The sequence below is a fragment of the Haliotis rufescens genome, unplaced genomic scaffold, assembly GCF_023055435.1.
Source record: "Haliotis rufescens isolate VD_foot unplaced genomic scaffold, xgHalRufe1.0.p SCAF_105, whole genome shotgun sequence".
In the NCBI taxonomy this organism is placed as follows: domain Eukaryota; kingdom Metazoa; phylum Mollusca; class Gastropoda; order Lepetellida; family Haliotidae; genus Haliotis; species Haliotis rufescens.
The window spans coordinates 411,496-433,566 of NW_025963786.1; the positions used below are offsets into that span (position 1 = coordinate 411,496).

Sequence of the window (22,071 nt, forward strand, 5' to 3'; positions counted from 1 at the left end):
CAATCCTAAATCCACAAAATGATTAGAAATTAGAAAGGCTTTGGCATATACCTAATTAAAACAGGATTAATTAGTCGCATTTAAACCCCAAATAAAATATTAAAACCAAAACTACCTTATCTAACAACCACCCAACACACAGCTCCCTTAGTTCGTCCCCCACCTACTCTTGGCATTCTTTCCAAATCTCATAATTTCAAAATTACTATATAAGCAACCCCTAAAGCCCCCCTCCTGGGTTACACAAAGTCACTTTTCCCCTTTTGGAAACACATTAAATGGCCTGGCCGGGCCCGTGTGCGACATACGCTTGCAGTCGGAAAGCGCACGTTAAATCTCCAATATAAGTAAGTAAGTAAGTAACTGTCATTCATAAAATTTCATATACATTTCAACATTTTACAGAAGCATATATTTCGTAAAATTTCACATTGATTGATTTCGTATTGCATAAATAAATATACATTTCAAATTCACTTTACAGCAGAAATATTCAGTTCACAATCCAACATATTCAGCCACAGCGTCAGCACATTCAATTGGTGCCAGTCTGCCAGTCAACAAGTTGTCCTTCTCTATCAGGATGTCGTCGTCAATATGGAGATATTTCCTTCGCTTTGGCGGCAGTCGTCCTCTGGCATGAATTTGCATCAATAATTTCTCTGAACGTGATTGTTCATTCTTGATCATGTCAATAAATTTAAAGATGTTTGGATGACTTGGACCCGAATTCTTCAGCTTGGAGTGCCAGCCTTCTAAGAGAATGGTTGTCCTGGAACCCAGGGTCCTAAATCGTTCCACACGTCCTTCCTGCAGCAACGCCAATGTACGGTGGTGTTTCTTCTGTTCTTAATTCGGAATCTGTGTCCGTTGAAAACTAAGTTCTGTCCACCTTGGGAGTTAGCAACAAATACAACTTGTTCATTGGCCATTTTGTTCTGGCAGTATGCTTACTTACTTTGAGATTTAACGTGCGCTTTCCGACTGATGCGTATTTCGCACACGGGCCCGGCCAGGCCATTTAATGTGTTTCCGAAAGGGGCGAAAGTGGTGTGTGCAACCCAAGAGGGGGCTTTAGGGGTTGCTTATATAGAATTTGGGAATTTTGAGATTTGGAATAGATGCCGATGGGGTAGGGGAGGAGAACTAAGGGAGCTGGGTATGGTGGATGTTTGTTTGTTTATGTGATTTTGATTTGGTAGATTATAGTGTTTTTAGATGCGTTTTATTAGTTCCGTTTTGATTAAGAATACGCCTAAGGCCTTGAAGTTTTCTAGTTTATTTTGTGGGTTTAGTATTGCTTCTAGAGTGAGAGCCTTGTTTAGATTGAGGGTGGTTTGTAATGCGGTTCGATGTGTTAGGTAGTGTGTGCAGTAGATGAGTGCATGTTCTGGGGTTTCTGGTTGTTTGCAGTGTGGGCAGTTACCTGTAGTGTGTTTTTTTTAAAAAAATTAGGTGGTTATTTATATTAGGTTGGTGTGTCCTGTATGACTTGCAGTATGACTTGCAAATGCCTGTTTATACATTTCCAAGATTGACATCAATCACTCATATATAATTTTAATCATCCCTATGCATTTCATCATCATTTAATCCCATGAGATAATTGTTCACCTATTATCATCAAATAATGTACATGAGAAAACTGTTCACCTATTATTATCAAATAATGTACATGAGAAAACTGTTCACCTATTATCATCAAATAATGTACATGAGAAAACTGTTCACCTATTATCATCAAATAATGTACATGAGAAAACTGTTCACCTATTATCATCAAATAATGTACATGAGAAAACTGTTCACCTATTATCATCAAATAATGTACATGAGAAAACTGTTCACCTATTATCATCAAATAATGTACATGAAAAAACTGTTCACCTATTATCATTAAATAATGTACATGAGAAAACTGTTCATCTATTATCATCAAATTGAACACCAATTGAACAGAGTTCACCCTCAGAGGGGGGTTCACTTTAGTGACACAGACTATACCAAGCGATTAAGTGATTATCCCCTATAATCCACTGTAACAACAGTTGGGGTGAAAGCACAATGAGGTAAAACCGGACGTAATTCAAACTCCTTCCACACTGACACTGCCTCAAAGATATTTGTGTACCGATTATATAATAATAATAATAATAATAATAATAATAATAATAATAATAATAATAATAATATAATATAGTTTTTTACAGTGTCATGTGGTACAAAGCAATACAACATTTACTGACATGGCACCAAACTCAAAATCTTAAACAAAACTGCAAAAAATCAAATATCTTCACCCCTAAACTCAAAATACCCCAAATAGACACAACGCTAGCTAACCAAATAAATAAACAAACCGACCCAAACATAGCTAAAACCACCACACTTGCATACATACACGAAAATTGGCCAAATTGGTGTCACATATACACTGACGGATCTTCAGACCCGACCTCCAACCACACAGGCTTCGGAGTCCATACCACACAACCAGTTATATCCACACAATCTTACCGACTCCCTAACAACCAATCTATATTCACGGCCGAACTTATGGGCATGGCCTCAGCCCTGCATAACCAACAATCTAAAAACAACACAAAAATCCTAATTCTCACCGACTCCCTTAGTGGACTAGAAGCCCTCCAAAACAAAAATACCAAAAAACGACCTAAATTAATAAACAAAATACTTAAAAGCTCCAACGACCTAACAAAAGCAGGCAAACAAATAACCTTCTTGTGGATCCCCGCCCACGTAGGAATTTACGGCGACGAAAGTGCCGATAAAGCAGCTAAATTATCTCTCAAAATACCAGAAATAAGCCTAAACCTACCCATCTCAAAATCAGAAATTAAAAGTGTAAACAAACCAAAAATAACCAAAAATGGCATAATCAATATCAAAACTCAAATAGCCAAATCAAAAAAGTGCCCAGAAAACCACTAGCAAACCTAAAATCCTACACCCCTCAAAAAAATTGACAGATTAATTACAAAACTCCAAACAGGACACACCAACCTAAATAACCACCTAAAACAACTTAAAAGACACACCACAGGAAACTGCCCCCACTGCAAACAACCAGAAACCACAGAACACGCACTCATCCACTGCACACACTACCTAACACATCGAACCGCATTACAAACCACCCTCAATCTAAACAAGGCTCTAACTCTAGAAGCAATACTAAACCCACAAAATAAACTAGAAAACTTCAAGGCCTTAGGCGTATTCTTAATAAAAACGGAACTAATAAAAACACAATAACCTACCAAATCAAAATCACATAAACAAACAAACATCCACCATACCCAGCTCCCTTAGTTCTCCTCCCCAATCCCATCGGCATCTATTCCAAATCTCAAAATTCCCAAATTCTATATAAGCAACCCCTAAAACCCCCCTCTTGGGTTGCACAGACCACTTTCGCCCCTTTCGGAAACACATTAAATGGCTTGGCCGGGCCCGTGTGCGAAATACGCCTCAGTCGGAAAGCGCACGTTAAATCTCCAAAGTAAGTAAGTACTGACATGGTGGGGCGGTAGTTCACCAGACGACACTGTGTATATTGGGCGGCGCCTTTGATATCGCCGCCAAACATACTTTTATTGAATGACCCATGAAACGATGATACACATCTCGTATAATATATCAAGGTACTAATTCATCTTTCATAAACGTTTTGTGTCTTTGTGCTTTATATATCCACATATTAACGAAAATATGAAATACACGTAAATATATATACAGGCTGGGTATTTGCCCACAGCAACACGTGCATAACTGTTTATTCACGCGTGGTGTGGTAGATTGTAGATGACGAGAGCAGGTATTGTAGAGTCACCTGTAAATAAGGCCGGTGTCCCGGTATAAACTCTCCCCCGTACAAATTCTCCCCCCGGAGATTTTATACCGGTACAGATTCTCCCCCGGCGAATCTGTTCTGAAATAAAATCTCCCCCGGGCGGATATATTTCGCGCCCCCCTCAGTATAAAGTCTCCCCCCTGATTATTCGGTTTGTTGCAATGTCTTTAAGTACTATATTCTTTAAAAAGTTATCTTTAATGTAAGGAGGGTTACTTTAAAAAATAGATTATGAAATATGGTCATAATGAATTGATATTTCAGAATATTTTATTTGGTAACTGTACCTTCCATCCTAAAATAATTATAAGACATAATCATACCAAACAAAGGATGGGAGACATGAGTCTCTACAGAACTTGTTGTTTCTAATACAGTTGTTGTTGTCTGTATACATTTTTTTAATATACCAGTTTGAGTCTACATGTGAACACAATCGATGGTTGAAATGTTAGTCTAAGAACAAAACATGAACTAATTCTAAAGAACTCTGATGTATAAAGTTACCTTCATCTTTGATTGACTGATGTATTTTCAATCTTTATTCAGCACTGAAGAGGCCACAGGCCCATAGTACGAAGCATTAAGTTTATGAATAAACTGTTATAAAGTATTCATAAAGTATCAGGGGTCATTTCAACTTACAAAATGATTGACATGGTCCTTTATAGAGCGAGGATTGGGCTGTTTTCCCATCCGATTGACTGATATTACAACATTCACATGGTTTAGAATGGTACAATGAATAAAGCATGCAAATTACACTAATACGCGATATTTCATAAGAAAATATCATATCTCCGTTGAAACATAAAACCAATATTTATGAGTCTACATATTGATATAAGACTTTATCACTGTATCCAATTCCAACATTTAAGATATAAACTTTCGGACAGTTCAGTTCAAAATTCTTCAACCTTTAATACATCACAGGGATTTGTAGCTAGACGACGGGAATCTACAGTCTTGACTGTGTGTGTTTTATTATGAGAATGTTTCTCACCGACCTTAGCGTGTAGGGGTGTGATGTCCTGGGCAGGAAATGACAGTGTTTTGACTACTCGTCTTTCATTAATTAACGTTATGGGCATCCCTAATTAACATTTACTAATTCATGTTAAACCAACACAGGATGTTTTCTGTAAGTGGACAATCGCGAATGTAATAGGGCTGACACGACATGTGTTAATAACTGTCCTAGAACTTCTTAAGTTACTAAACATTCTTTATATCTAACGGCTAATATTATATCCACCTATATAGCACTTTATTGTCTCATATTGCGGTAGTAAAGAAAACACAGTGCTCAAAGTGAAGCCCTTTTCACTCCACATTCTCAACATCGTCTCTATCAGAAGTGTTTGGCAACTATTGAACTGCATGGCAAGTATTTATAAAACGACCGGGGGAGGAAATATTCTGGGGGGAGATTTTATTTCGTAGGGTGGGGGAGAATTTATTTCGAGAGGGGCGGAACTGTACCGGTATAAATGACACCGGCCGCATGGAACTCTGGGTTGGAGAGTGTAGTTGTCGCAGCGCGCATTGATCCGGGAACCAGACCGGAAGTGACAGTTTGGACCGTCGCTTATATCATTTCAAAAGGAGAGTTATTTCCCTTTGGAACAAAAGATTGTCCAATAGTCAGTGTTGATAAGTCAATAATGATCGGTTAATCATCACACGAACAGTGATGATGGCGTTGAAATATGAGCACATACAGTCGTGCTGTGACTCGTTTGATTGAATTTGTTGTTATTTATTGTCAAAAAAGAAAGACGATATTTGCAATTGCAATAAGCTCCCAATTTATGCATCACACAATATGTTATTGCAAATTTCCATTTCATCTACCCTGAGCCTTTTTCCAATATTAAATGTTCAGCTCTTACAAGGAACGTCACAGAAAGTAGTATAGGTAATGGTGATTCTGCCGCAACCCCACTGGAGCCAGATTTATATACCTATACTGCTACAACAGGGGGAATTTTTTATGTGTAAACGCTGATGCGATTCAACGATCGTCATGAGATTAAGTTAAATTGACCCTAGCTCACCACTACCTTGAGTCAATCAATGATACCATAGAGGGAATTTTTAGCACAAAAACGATGATGAGACTAAACTAAATTGTAGTGAAAATATTCTCTATTATTTTTACTCATACGCATACCATAATTTTTTAACAAAGTGATATTCAACATTTTTACTAAGTTCTTCGTTCATTTTACTAGGAGACCAGACTATATACTCTTCTTGGTAATTGGAAAGAAACAATTGATGACCGTATTTGGTTGGTCTGACATCATTGATATAATATATACCTTGTGGTAATTCTCTCCATTTGATAATTTTGTCCCTGAGCATAAATGCTTCGATAGCTTTTTCGAGTTCTTCCTTTGTTGGTTTGTAATTCTCCATTATTATATATTTATGTAAGCATTCGTTTAAATGAATGTATGATTTGTTATGCGGTGCGATCCAATGATATGAAACAATCTATTTTAAATCTCCAACCAGTTCTTTGGTTTTGGCACGGAATAATTGACGCGCTTGTGTCCCCTGTTCTATGTACTTTTTTCTCGTCTTCGCTAATACCACTGATCTTACGATATTAAGATCGAATCTCCTGCTTTATTGTGTTGTATTTGGTGAGTTCTGACAACACTGAACGAAAATCCTCCTCGGATATCTTACAATCAGCCAGTGCTGTTGAAATATGATCCTCAATGCTGTTCAACTTTGCTTCGGCGAGTATCGGGGGCACGGGTGGCCCAGTCGTCTAAGGCGCCGCGATTCGCTGTGCAGAGTTGCGTCCCTTGGGCACGCCAGAAACCTATGATTGTGGGTTCGAATCCCGCTTCGCCCCGATTATGTTTCTAGGTTTGTCAGCACCATACCCGTGCTCGTGGCTTTCACCGAAGTGCTAAACGTCTGAGACCTGCATCACTTCGGGCTTTCCTCCCACATTAAGCTGACACGCCGTGATGTAACTGGAATACTTTTAAAAGCGGCGTTAAACACAACTCACTCACTCATTCGGCGAGTATCCGAATATTATCATGTTTTAATGCTTTCTTTGGCAACTTACGAGAAATAAATTTTATCGCTATTCCTGCCAGTCCAGAGACTCCAGCGGCTATTTCCATGTCAAGTACGTATACGATAGGCGTGGCGGTTATAGTTGATAGTAAACCAACACCGGCTACACCGAGTCCCATGCCAGCCTTTACAAGCATACGTTATCAATGTACCTCGAGTACAAGCAAGTAATATCCATGTACTGGTACAGCATAGCATTATTATGAATATGAAATCACAATAGCACATTTTCTTTTTAAAACAGACAAATTGTGCGTTGATAATGCTTTAATCTCTACATTAACAATCCAGGAAGAAAACTATCCCCTTTATTGCACCACTGTGCCCAAGCTTGTTCTATTATGCCAACAGTTCAAACTCGAGACCTAGCAACATATCCGATTACACTTGGCCCAGGCTGACCCTAGCGGGATTCCGTCAGTTCTCAATGCAATACTCACGCGGTAATCTGTCTCCTAGGCCTGGTCCTGCGCCATGACTGTGATATTTATATTTTTTAGGTATTCTGTTTTACTAAATTCCTAGGCAAGTCTAGATCATACTAACCAAGTCTAGTTTAGTCGATTCCATAACAGCAGAAGGAGAAAGGTTCTTCCGAATAAAAAAAATATATTTTAAAGAAATGTTTTCATTGACTATGTGTTACTCTATCTGTCCCCAGATCCTAGAGAATATATTTGAAACGGACTCCAAGTAAAGAATGATTTGACAAGTCTAGATTGCCTAAGTTCTGGTCCTGAAATCAAGCATCGTTCTGGGATCCATTTGTATTCTATTGAGTAGATTTATAATTTTAACTGCGTGAAATTGTATTTCTGGGATGTTGGTTGATTTTAGATGTGGGTATTTATAGATAACAAAAAAATATGAAATATATATTATTTATGATGTAGCTAAGGTATGTGCACGTGTAAAAACTGTAGTTTGTAGTCAACCAAAGAAGATATTCAACACTTTAGATTGTATATTGTTTTGAAATGTCTCGCCTCATGAACACGTTCCTTATTTCAATATTGTATTCAATTCCACCCATGACTGTACACAACATTTATATATTTACATGTATACGACGGCTACATGGGCAAGAATAACGGTAAACACAAACGTGTGTTTGTTTAACATTTTTGTGTGTTGAAACACTGTTATATTAAAGGGAAATATAACCATTTAGTCTGTTCGGGTAACCAATTCTAGCTATTATTTCCTGAATAAAATATTATCTACTTCAGGCATACACATATTATTTTGTGCCATGTGACACCAGATGTTGTTATCAACCAATACTCATAACGTAAACAACCATAGAAATGTGAAACATCAATGCTAGAGAATAACCAAGTTCGATTTTCCAACGAAAAAATTCCTTTTGGCGTGAACGTTGACAATAGCGGTACAAATATATTAATGGATCACTGAAAATCAGTGATGACGCAATTGTTTGCAAAAATCTGTTGCCTCTGATGAATAGATGAAGTTATGCCGAAACAGTAAGCTCTTGGAAGTCTTGTTTGCCAGCTGGGACCATGTCAGTATATCAGGTATGAAATGCATTTACACGTTGAACGCATTGACAGAGAGTATTAGTTATCTTGAACGGTTGGTGAAACCGCGCAAATCGAAACAGTTCATTTATGGTGTAGTATTTCCATTGGCAAATCGAAACAGTTCATTTATGGTGTAGTATTTCCATTGGCAAATCGAAACAGTTCTGGGGGCGAATATATTTCGTGACACCGGAACTACTGATGTAACTGATTTCAGAGATCTTATTAATCCTCGCAAACATTCGGTTTTAATACTAACTACGTCAAAACTGTCAACATACCCACGCCGTTATACTCTGGTTAAAGATCTAAAATATATTCCTTAATACAGGCTACCATTTGAAAATGGTATCAGTGTAATACCAGGGGCTAGAATATCATGGTGCAACCAGGTTTCTGTTAAACATACAACATCATAACTATCTAATTCAGCACTGATTAAATCTACTTTAAAATCTACTAAGACTGCGTACGTTTACATGTATAATCTTTATAAGCAAAGTAACCCAAAATATAGATAATGTGTATCATCTTCCCGAAATGATTAGCATGTAGAATAGATTCAAAAACACCTGTATTGAACAACATCAACCGGCATCGTCAAAGCAGATGTACATGTAATTGTTACAATGGGGCTGGCGGTGAATATTAATGAAGAACATCTTGTTAAAAAGACACACCGAAACTGATTTGCATAACTGATGAACACAACATATTGCAAAATATCAAAATAGTAAAAATGATACAGTTTAACCTCACACTGAAGAGAAAACAAGAACGACACAGAAAAGTAAAATAGTACGTCATATAGAACTGAGATAAAGTAATCTGAGAAGGGATTCATACGTTATATACAACTTAAAAATATATTATTATGAAAAACGAAAGGAAAGGTGGGACACCCCCCACCCCCCACCACACACCCCACACCCCACACAAGTAACTAAATGTATAATTCAGAAAAAAAAGGAGATAAAAAAAAAAATGAATAAAAAAACACATAAACAAATTAACATTAAAACTATTGGCAACTGCATGGCAAGTATTTATAAAACGACCGGGGGAGGAAATATTCTGGGGGGAGATTTTATTTCGTAGGGTGGGGGAGAGTTTATTTCGAGAGGGGCGGAACTGTACCGGTATAAATTCGCCGGGGGGAGATTTTATTCTGGGGGCGAATATATTTCGTGACACCGGCACTGTAATTAGATACAACGTACTAATGAGAATAAGAGAATTATTATAAGAATGCCGTTGTTTTTTTTCTGAACTGTTCCCATATTTATACCAAAAGTGGCAAAGCATTTAAAAGTTGCTTTCGTGTCACAATATTCACTCAAGTTTTCCTCAATCGCCCTTAAATATAATTCTCATTGGTCAGTTCGACACCGCATATAATGAAATAATTATTTCGAGATTTCATTAGAATGTGAGATATTCAGCCAGACGTTATGCAATGAAAGACGAATCGGTTTTTTTCCATTAAAATGCGCGCACGTGTACCTGTATTTTGCATACCTAGTGTCACTTAATTGCCCACTGTCATGTAACAACTAGACATAATGAAACATGTGAAATGATAAAGAAACTAACTAAACTTTAATGTTGTGGAAAATAACGCCAATTAATTGGAGTACACGCGCATGAATTCGTATGATAGACTATCAAAACGTTTTGAGAGTTAGGGCCGGGTTCATTAAAGATCCTTACAATATGAAAAAAAGGTAAAATTTGTAAAACTTCTATAAAGTAAACATCCAACCATAGGCCCTTTTTAAATAGTAGTGTAATGAAATAATATAAAGTAGTTTTCACATGATACAATATACTTTGCACACAATTAGTTCATGCTTTAAAGGGACTGACGAAATATTTCAATAACGCCGTAAAATAGTTGAATTGAGTTGAAATTAGTTAAATTATATGTCATGAAATCTCTAAGAACACCTTTACGCATTTGCGAAACAAAACCACGAGTTTTGAGCAAAGGGAAATATTCTCGTCAATGAGCCAAACCTTTTTCTCGCCCATGGGAGAAATATTTCAACATCGATATAAAATCGTTGAAATAGGTTAAAATAAGTTAAATTTTGTGTCATCATACTTGAAAGAACTACATTTATGTATTTGGCAAACAAAAACATGAGTTTTGAGCAAAGGAACATATTCTCGCCCATGGACCTACCCATTGACCACTCTTCGCCCATGGGCGACATAGTGTAAAAATTGAGTTTTTGAACAATTTTTATTTCATTTTTTCTTCCTTAGTATGTTCCCATGAAAACAGCATGTTTAATTTTGGAAATAACTTTGACCGAGACTGGGCAAAGACTGTAGAGTTTCTGGACTATTGGGTTTCCAGAATCAAAATGGGACGTGTTAATTTCATCAGAAGACGTTTAACAGGTTACACTGTTGTACGAAAACGTGTTTATTTCTTATGCGATAATTAAAGCGTGTTGTGATCACTAAATATGTCTATATCCTAAACATGTTTAGAATTGTATAAAACCAAAACTTCATGATTTAAATGTTTGTCAGTTTTGCTGAGACATTCGCCTGAAATAGTTTGCTTTGCGGTCGTAACAACAGGACCGCATCAATACTTTGGCTCCCAAGTTAGATGTCAGATCAAATAAGTACCTCTCTACACTTCACAACTCTTGCATGCTGATGTATTTATCAAAGCAAAATGAAGACCAACACCTTTCAGAGAATCCATTATGTAATATATTAATATGTTTAGATTTGAAGATATCAGCAATATAAGGTTGTGTGACTGATCATTTCAGACTAATTATTGATTTAATTCCCCGAAGAAATGTTCCCAAAAACCTTTGTAAATTTGATAGACCAATTGTTAGGACAGTTGACTGTTGAGTCGTGAAAGAGTTGGGTATGGAAATACCACTATTCAGTAAATTCCCAATCTCATTAAATCCAGATTTTAGTACCAGCTGCTGCTACACACTAATATATGCTACTAATATATTTCGCTGACCATGAAAGCCACGAGTATAGCCTTGGTGCTGTCAAACCTAAAACCTAAACCTACTCAGGGCGCCCAGTTTTGACTTACCAAGTGCCATAAAGTGAGTATATTCTGAGACATGTTAAAGGCGATTGATCCCACAAGATATAGCTGAGAACTGTCTCTCGGACGGCAATGGGTGATGCTGTCTTTGATAGTGTTACTGGGAAATGTTGACGCTTGGTACCATCATTTGCTCCAGCGTTCTAACTGTCACGCATCTCAACAGAGCCATGACTGTGCTTACATATCGACTCCCCGTATTTAGTTGTTAATCGGTAACATTCATTCTGCTGCGGTCCAAATTTATCAGCTTTTTCATCTATTGTTACAAGCTTGACTGATTTCTTTACACAATAAAAACTCTAATTGAAGACCACAGGGCCGACCCTCTGTGCAAGACCACTTCCACCCCACCATGATGCTCGGACCACCCCATGGGTCTCTCACAACAACACAAGCATCCGAATAACATCCTCCACGGCGTCGCCAGACTCTCTCTCTCTCTCTCTCTCTCTTTCTCTCTCTCACTCTCTCTCTCTCTCTGCCATCTGCTGTTGAGATACAGTAACGGCTCTCGTCTGAGAAGAGGACTCTTCTCCACTGCTGGTGCTGTGTTGCCCACTGAAGACGGTCCCAGCGATGACGTGATGTCAGAATGGGTCCTCGGTGTGGCCTGTGACAGTGGAAGTGTCTGCTGGTCAATCGTCGACGCACGATGTCCGCACTAATGTATCGCTGGTGTGTCCCCATGGTCTGTCGAGCAGTTTCCGCAGCAGTAACAAAGCGATCTTGAAGATGCTGTCGCACAATCTGACGATCCTGACGTCGGGTGGAGACCCTTAGTCTACCACTACGTGGTCGGTCATCTGTAGTGTTGGTGGTCTGGTACCGTTGCTGGAGCCTGTATATGGTCCTTACGTGGACTTGAAATGCATTGGCTACTTGCCGGGCGGTTTATCAAGCTTGCAATCATCCAAGGGCTTGGTGTCGCTGATTTCCTGTCAATCTTGGCATGTGGTAGCAATTCAATAACGAATGAATGTTATCCGATCTGGGTGGAATTTTATAGGGCAAGAAATGGGGCGACGCATGTGCATTTCAATTTGCACGGGTCTCACGTGCATCAGGTTACCATGGCCGTTGCCGTGATGCGTTTGGGCGATCGGTTATATTGTCATCTGCTTTGGGGGGTTTTTATCATCAAAATTCATTTTTCCGGACCAGGTAATGTTTAATTTTAGAAACTTTGATAAAAATGACCCGGACAAATGACAACTTTTCATGCAATGTTTCTTGGGGTGACGTTTCTTTGCGGTTCAGTATATATCAAATACATGTTCTGGGAACTTCATTGTAAATTGTCAAATGCACCTGTGATTGTCTAATTCATCCCTAACAATCGCGGTGTTTGGTGTTTTTTAGTTTGGTGAAGGTGGGAGTTTAACTTGGTGTGGCCTGTTTGTAGTTTAGTAACCATTGTCGTGACATTGACCGTTATATACGATAGTTGTGTGGAAATGCATTGCAAAAAATTATAACACGATTTAAGCCGAGCTGCGACGTCCATACGACCGCGCGCGACCGACTTAACACGAATGAACACGAATGAGTGCGCGACCTTCATACGTTCTAACACGATTTAAGGAAAAACGTTAAATCATTTTCATTCGTGTTCGGATTCGTGAAGGTGAGATAGGGGCTTTACAAACGCGCTGCACACCCGGTGCACACCCGTGTCACATGCATGTAAGGGGAATCAACATCTTGACAGTAGTGTACATGTACCTTCGTCTGGATCGGATTGCAATGTGTCGCAAGCTTCGGCATGCTCGGCCCAAGTTTTAAGATTCAAGTTTAATTTAACGTCATGCTCAGTAAACATTCTTCAGCATAATTATCTCGTGCACTTTGTTCACCCCATCCGGTGTGTAGTAATATACAAAGTTATAATTATTTTTTTCTTTTTCTCTTTTATATTTAAATGTACCATTATGTAATTAGTGTCTCGTAGGCCAACTGGCCGGGTGCAGTTTTTTTAATGAAATAATTATATGTCTATATATTTTGTACTGCAGCATGTGATACTCTAATAAAACAATTTCCTTTTTCCTTTACCTCTTCTGTAAATACAGCTTAATCCGGGCGTTCCGTGCTCGACAACTAATATCACCAAGGCTTGCTGATCATCGTTTACTGGCCATTTCATGAACATCTGGGTGTCTGCTTTGCAGTGTAAATATTGAGTTTTTGAACATTTTTTTCTGTTTTGCTTCCTTTGTATGTTCCCATGAAAACAGCATGTTTTATTTTGTAAATAACTTTGATCGAGACTGGGCAAATAGTTTCTGGACTATTGGGTTTCCAGAATTAAAATGGGACGTGTTTTCTGTTTTTCGGTATCCTAAGTGTCACTCCTCAATAAAGGACCTATGAAAAGTAGGGACGTATGTAGAAGAACCCTGTCACAAATTATATATTTTGACATTTGCATCGATCCATTTATCTAGGTTAAACTGTTAGTGACGAGATTAGGTCCATAATACGTTTCGAAAACTTAAAACACATCACACACACAAATACATGTCACAGTTTTGGATTCTGCGAGAAAGTTTCTATTATGTGATGCCACTAACAACTATTTTAAGCAAAGCATATGTACAATAAACGACATCTGAAAATAGTGTACAACGAAAATATCGCCATTTCCGCCTTTTCCCTGTTCCAAATGTAATTATTTATTATCCCCCGCCGCGCGAAAGCGCGAAGCGGGGTACATAGTATTCACGACCGTCCGTACGTCCGTCCGTCCGTCCGTACGTCCGTCCGTCCGTCCGTACGTCCGTCCGTCCGTTCGTACGTCCCACCTGTTTGTTGCCGCGATATCTCAAGAACTAAACACTGGATTGTCTTCATATTTGGAACTATGGTGTATATACAGACTCCGCAGACACCAGTCGGTTTTGGTGACCTTGATCCCATTTTCAAGGTCACAGCAGACAAATCTGCTTTTAGAGTTGGAAAACGGTGTTGTCGCGATATCTCAAGAACTAAACACTGGATTGTCTTCATATTTGGTACTATGGTGTATATGGCGGGGGATATTTCGTCACTCTGTGACAAATACTTGTTCAAATAACGTATAGCTACATGATAAGCTCAAATACAAAACTATCGGATGTATGCTTTTTGTCCAAACACCAATGATCATTCCGAAAAATACTCCAATAATCCTATAGTCCCATATAGAACCACCGCCGCCTTGGTCTAGTGGTAGAGTGTCCGCCCGGAGAGCGGAAGGTTGGGGGTTCGATCCCCGGCCGCGTCATACCAAGAAACATTAAAAGATGGTACTTGTTGTTACCCTGTCTGGCGCTCGGCATTAAGGGGATAAAACAAGGACTGGTCGGCTCGGAGTCAGTATACTGTGTCTTAGTGGGGTATTCATGTTAAACTGCGGCATGGTGCTAGCACTATAAATCGGCATCAGTACGGACTAGTACAAGCAGCCACACAAACACACACACGTACATGCACGTCGCTATATAAGTGCAATAATCTTGGACGCGACGTTAAACCCTATTCCACCTCACCCCACCCCATATAGAATCTCTATGTTGGATAGTGTTGTAAAATTACGATACTTTTCGCATCAGTCGAGATGCCTGTCACATCACATATTTTTCACTCAGCTACGTTACATACATCCCTGAATTCATCATACCATTAAAAGCTATCAACTGACAAATTGTCTAAGTCACTAATACAAACGGTTACTAATGAAATCAACCGAAATATTTAAGTGTTTAAACGAAACCTTCTCGTTTAAAAATGTAAACAAAGCAAATTTCTAGTTTCACATGTAAACATGTTCTACTATTCAGAGAGATTCAGTCATCAATTTGTTGCATACATTAGATCAGACTTTTACGAATTTGAACCTGTCGTTTATGGTTGCACGGATTGAAATACCGTATTCGACGTAATAAGCGCCCAGGGCGCTCTCAAAATAAGAAATAGGGGGATCTTATCAGAATGTTATTTTGGTTTGAAAAAACAGAGTTGAAATATAAATTTCGTGGTTTATGCCGACAGCCTGAAATGTTTATGCACAACAGATATATTTTTCTAGAATTAAATGCCCATAAGTAAGGGTGCATAAAACACACGAGTGCATATTATACGCGAATAAATAAGTCTTGTGTACATTGATCACTCGGAAGGGGTTCTGATTGGGATTGTTCAATAGCCGATATCTTAGCAAATGTCGCCGTGGGCGCTTATTACGTCGAATAAGGTACGTATATAGAACCGTCAACACCGTTCCGTAACTGTCGTTTGGAATACCCCCGTTAACGTTTTCGAGGTTGCATGATGAAACAACACATTCCGACTGTCACTTTCATGATCTGGTAAGCGACGCTTTGATTGTTTGGATTAAAGGTCCTCAGATCGTAGTTAAGCGATAGCGAGAACTAAGATCTGATTTTAATGAGATTGGGCGCGTCCCTTTCGAAGGCCGCCATGCCTCGAAACGACTTCCAACCATTCAGACCGCAGTGTATACGGAGAACAGAATTGTGTTATACTAATTGATGTTGTTACTTGTAGGGCCATGTTGGTTGACAGATTCAAATGTACAGGTGCGTTTCTGTACATACAGGAAACGGCTCCCTTGACTCCGCCATGCGGTCATTCGAGCCACCACAAGTCTTGGCTTTCCGTGAGTGAGTGAGTTGTGTTTAACGCCGCTTTTAACAGTATTCCAGTTATATCACGGCGTGTCAGCTTAATGTGGTTGGGAAAGCCCGAAGTGCTGCAGGTCTCAGACGTTTACCACTTCGGTGAAACCCACGAGCACGGGTATGGTGCTGACAAAACACAGAAACATAAGAAACATAGAAACATAATCGGGGCGAACCGGGATTCGAACCCACAATCATAGGTTTCTGGCGTACCCAAGGGACGCAACTCTGCACAGCGAATCGCGGCGCCTTAGACGACTGGGCCACCCGTGCCCCCCTTGGCTTTCCGAAACTACATTCAGTGTAAATATCCATTTTGATGGAATACCAAGACATTAACAATTAAATCAAAGTGGTTATCTAATCACCTATGCGTGGATCGATCCCCATGATGTTAATCAGTGGATTGTCTGGTCAAGACTCGATTATTTACAGACCGCCGTCATACAGCTGGACTATTGCTGAGTGCGGCATTACACAAGAAACCAACTACCTAAGCCTCTAAAATATGTGTCTGAGTATTGTTCTACTCCCCTGTTAGCAATATTCCGGTAATATCACGGGGGAAGACACCAGAAATGGGCTTCACACAGTGTGTGTGTGTGTGTGTGTGTGTGTGTGTGTGTGTGTGTGTGTGTGTGTGTGTGTTTAAAGTGGTATTCTGACAGTGTTGGACAGTGAAGAAACCTATATCTACCTAAATCTGATTATAACCAGCTCTTAAAATCCCGCATTAATAACCACAATTTACCAGTCGAGCCTGGTCGCTGGAATAATGTACCCAGAGAACAACGTCTATGTTCACTCTGTTTGTTTTGTTTGTTTGTTGTTTAACGCAGCACTCAGCAATATTCCGGCAATATGGCGGCGGTCTGTAAATAATCAAGTCTGAACCAGACAATCCACTGATTAAAATCATGAGCATCGATCCACGCATTTTGGATACGATGACATGCATCAACCAAGTCAGCGAGTCTGACCACCCGATCCCGTTTGTCGCCTCTTACGACAAGCCTGGGTTGCTGAAGACCTATTCTACCCCGGATCTTCACGGGTCGAATCTTTGCACAGCCGTCATATAGCTGGAATATTGCTGAGTGCGGCGTTAAACAACAAACAAACAAACTTATGCTGGATGTCAGTAAACAAAGCAGCACACAGTCACAGGGAAACAGTATATTGGCGACGTAAGGATCATACGAAGGGTTTGACCAGCCACAGTGAACACCCAGAATAAGTTTCCTATCATTTTTTTAAAGTCACATAACTACCAGTCAGGTCAGTTTGCATTGGGTAGACATCACACCGAGTCCAATTTTCATCCTTGCCGATCTTGGCTTGAATTACTAAAGTACTCACGGAAATGAAAAAAAAACTGTTTTTTTTCGACCTCATATCTTAAATAAATGCAGTTAATATACAAAATATGTAAATATTCAAACAACTAAATTAGTACTAATTGGGCCGTGGCACAAATACAGCGTATCAAATGTTTTTATGTCTTTTTACACGTAAAAGTGTGTAAAAATGTGAATAAAACAGACTATTGTGAAACAGGGCATAACCAGGTGTAAGTAGATCAAGGTGACCTATGACACCTTGACGACAGGTGATAACAGGTGCATAATGCCTATAGTCTGTTTCTGCTATGTCAATTTGGACTTAGTTTTATTTTTGAATGTTGAAAGTGCCGACAAATTACCTCCTGTAAAGTACATTGTGTATTGTTCACTGAGATCAAACTAGCAAATCCAGACTAGTACTTTTCGAGTTGTTTTGTTATTTTGTATTTACAGCTACATAACACTTTGTGTCGATTTTTAAATTGAGAAAAACAGGTTTTTTTCATTTCCGTGAGTACTTTTTTTTTTTTAGAGTTATGTTTTGGCACAACACAATTTCGGACGATTGCAGAATTTGCAAAGCATGTGTGCTGGCAACTGGGCCTCGACAGATATTTTCAAAATCCTTTTAAGTTTTCAATCAACCTGCTCAAGTGATTTTGACCCACTTCGCGACGTAAGACCCGTTTTATTACAGACAGACAGACAGATTATTTAATTTAGCCCCACCTCGTTACATTAACAATAGGACATAAACTCCTTAAAAATACCTTAGTAAAAAAGCATATCAAGTATCGAGCCACATCCTACGGAATTATGAGAGACTATGACATTGGTAAAAAAAATGAATACATTTGCACATATATTACATACGATAAAAAGGACTTTACCAGGCTATTCACCTATAGTACGACATGGTGTAGAGCATCCGATCTGGTTGTTAAAATATTCTTGCAGGTTTTGGCAGTTGTAAAAATCAATTCTGGGCTGGACAGTATATTTCTGTAAAAAAACTCAAACTCAAAATCAGAACAAACGTAACGCATTTCACGTCATACTATGAAGTAGATTTCCCGTTGAGTCTCACACAACACTGTACACTTTTGTAGAGTGACGTTATAGCATTAAACATTTTCCTTTTATGTTAACTTGGCCTCCAGTAGTTTAGTCCACATCTTGTGGCGGTCAATATAGCCATACGCTCTCCTAAAGTCTATGAATGCTGCGTATGTAGATTTCTTGAGGGATTTACGTGTTTCTACTATAGAAGTAATAGCTGCAATATGCTCCGTTATTGACCGACCTTTCCTGAATCCATTTTTATTATCTTCTAAAATTCCATTGTCCTCTACATATTTGGATAACCTGTTAGTTAAAATACCACAGTATATCTTGTAACTAGAAAGAGTAAGTCCTCTCCATAATAGCGGGTCTCTTCGATCGTCTGTTGAGGTCTTCAGGATAGGATTGACGACTCCTTTAGTCCAGGTACCTGGTATACAGCCAGTATTAAAACACACACAGTAACCTGTACTTTATATACGTGTCATTTCAAAGAACCTCCACCGGAATATTGTCTATATACTACTTGCCTTGCTCTTTTTAGCTTTGAATACTGCAAAACGAACTTCTTCTATGGTTTGTTTGTTGGTTTGTTGTTTAACACCGCACTCAGCAATATTCCAGCTATATGACGGCGGTCTGCAAATAATCGAGTCTGGACCAGACAACCCACTGATTAATATCATGAGCTTCGATCCACGCAATTGGGATCGATGACATGCATCAACCAAGTCCGCGAGCCTGACCACCCGATCCCGTTAGTCGCCTTTTACGACAAGCATAGTCACCTTTTACGGCAAGCATGGGTTGCTGAAGACTTACTCTACCCCGGAATCTTCATGGGTCCTTCACGAAATCAATTTTCCTTTCACGAAAGGAAAATCAATCTAGCCCACGAGTACTGAAAGGCTCTGGGGCTGAGTGAGGTAAAATGAAACGTCGCAGGGGCATATTTTTCAGGGGCAGGTGATGGGATTTAATTTTATCGAAAGAAATTAGTTTGTCTTGAAAAGGAAATTGCCTGCCACAAAAATGACATTGTTACAAGGTGTTTTTCTTTTCCCAAAATGTGTGTTAAAGTGATAAATAAAATCACATTGTCATCAAGAACGCTGGTATTTAGGGCAATTGTCATGTTGATGTGCACAAGACAGGACACACGATACAAGCTTGTCATAAATCAGGTATTCATTCATAAATCAATTTATGATCGAAATATTGTGAAATTCCGACAATTGTTGAATAGTCTAGATAAATTAATGGTGCAAAACTTAGCCATGTATATATTCCACGCACTGCTATATAGAACCAAATTTAAATAATAGTTAAAATTGAGTGCAACAGCTCTGTCATATGGACGTTTGACATGTGGCCTCTTGCGTGGGCACGGGTTGCCCAGTCGTCCAAGGCGCCGCAATTCCCCGAGCAGAGGTGCGTCCCTTGGGCACGCCAGAAATCTATGAGTGGGGGTTCGAATCTCGGTTTGTTCCGATTATGTTTCTAGGTTTGTCAGCACCCATCTTCCCGAGGCAAGAGAGTTAACTGAATATAAAAGTCCAGTTTCCACCCTTGCCGAAGTAGGCTAGTATTATGGAGTTACATTTTGGCTGGACTAACGAGTCTATGTATAGTCCAATCAAAATCGCGCACCGAAATCGAAATCCGGTTCGTACACTGTCGTACAGATTTCGGTCGATTGCAGGATTTGCAAAGCATGTTCACCGCCAACTCGTTGTCAGAAGATATTTTCCAAATGTTTTCATGTTTTTAATCAAGGTGCTCACGTGATTTGATGCATTTCGCGATGTAAGACCCGTTTTATCACAATATAGATCCTGATTGTCCATCAGATTTAACGGACCGGGCGCCACCATTTTGTGTGAAGCAAACGCAAGTGATACGAGAGGTGGAATCTGATTGGTGCATAGGAGAGGCTTAGAAGGGACGTGACTGGTAATAGCCACTGGTGGGGCTACGATCGAGCCCAGTAATTCCAGCCTAGTTCGGCAAGGGTTGAAACTGGACTTTTAAAGTCAGTTAACTCTCTTGCCTCGGGAAGATGGTCAGCACCATACCCGTGCTCGCTCGCACACCCATCCACCCACCAATTACTGACCCTACATGTCCTCATACATTTTCATTTGTTTTCAGACAGATACGGAAGGCAACACGTCGCCAAAGCGACACTGAAAAGAGCGGTGAGATTATTTTTTTAATTAAATATACCCGCATAATAAAACAATTGACTCTTTTCGCAAAAGAAACACATTAGCAGTCGAGCATCTATTCTATATGAGAGGGTCCGAATTAAGTTTTTAAAAATTGCTCAATACGAAAACATGCGGGGAACAAAACATAATTCTTCATCAGGTTTTAACCAAAGTTAGTATTGTTCAATGAATGTAAATACATGCTTCTTTCTATTTGATAACAACTTCTTTATTCTTAGTTACGACGTGTCAAGTATTCATCATCTGATGGGGGGCACAGTTGGCCCAGTCGTCTAAGGCGCCGCGATTCGCTGTGCAGAGTTGCGTCCCTTGGGCACGCCAGAAACCTATGATTGTGGGTTCGAATCCCGGTTCGCCCCAATTATGTTTCTAGGTTTGTCAGCACCATACCCGTGCTCGTGGGTTTCACCGAAGTGGCAAACGTCTGAGACCTGCATCACTTCGGGCTTTCCTCCCACATTAAGCTGACACGCCGCGATATAACTGGAATACCGTTAAAAGCGGCGTTAAACCCAACTCACTCACTCACTCATCATCTGATGAAGGGTGAATAAGTAGTCCTTAAACTTCGTTATCAATAAATAAGTTTGTTTGTTTATTGTTTAACGCCACACTATACAGTAATGGCGATTGTTAGGATTTAAAGTGCATTATATGTCTCTACATTAGTTCAAAAGAGTAGCAATCTCTCTTCCATTCAAAGTATATCTCAATATTGTTTCTGAAAATTTGGCAAATTAACGCTTCCTCACAAAAAGGTATGTTTGTTATATTTTCCGAAAGTTTACCTACAGTTTTGTCCTTCTCATGTGTCAATAGACTGTGTGGCTGTTTTTGTTGTTTTTTCAAACATTCGGAATACCAACTTCGTGAAAAATGGCATGATTATCAGGTATGATCGTGGTTATGTAGGCAATTTTGTCCTTCTCATGTGTCAATGGACTGTGTTCAAGTATTGCTGTTTTTGTTGTTTTTTCCAACATTCGGAATACCAACTTCGTGAAAAATGGCATGATTATCGGGTATGATCGTGGTTATGTAGGCAATTTTGTCCTTCTCATGTGTCAATAGATTGTGTTTAAGTATGGCTGTTTTTGTTGTTTTTTCCAACATTCGGAATACCAACTTCGTGAAAA

The 22,071-nt window shown here is 39.2% G+C and overlaps 1 protein-coding gene across 1 annotated transcript in view; it reads left to right on the top strand.

Annotated features, from left to right (window-relative positions):
• Nucleotides 1–22,071, top strand: part of LOC124112712 (carbohydrate sulfotransferase 8-like) — a 45,776-nt gene that overhangs the window by 16,976 nt on the left and 6,729 nt on the right. The window contains exon 2 of the mRNA XM_046472839.2: nt 20,856–20,902. Within this exon, the coding sequence (XP_046328795.2) occupies nt 20,856–20,902 (47 nt within the window). The remainder of the gene's footprint in view (nt 1–20,855; nt 20,903–22,071) is intronic.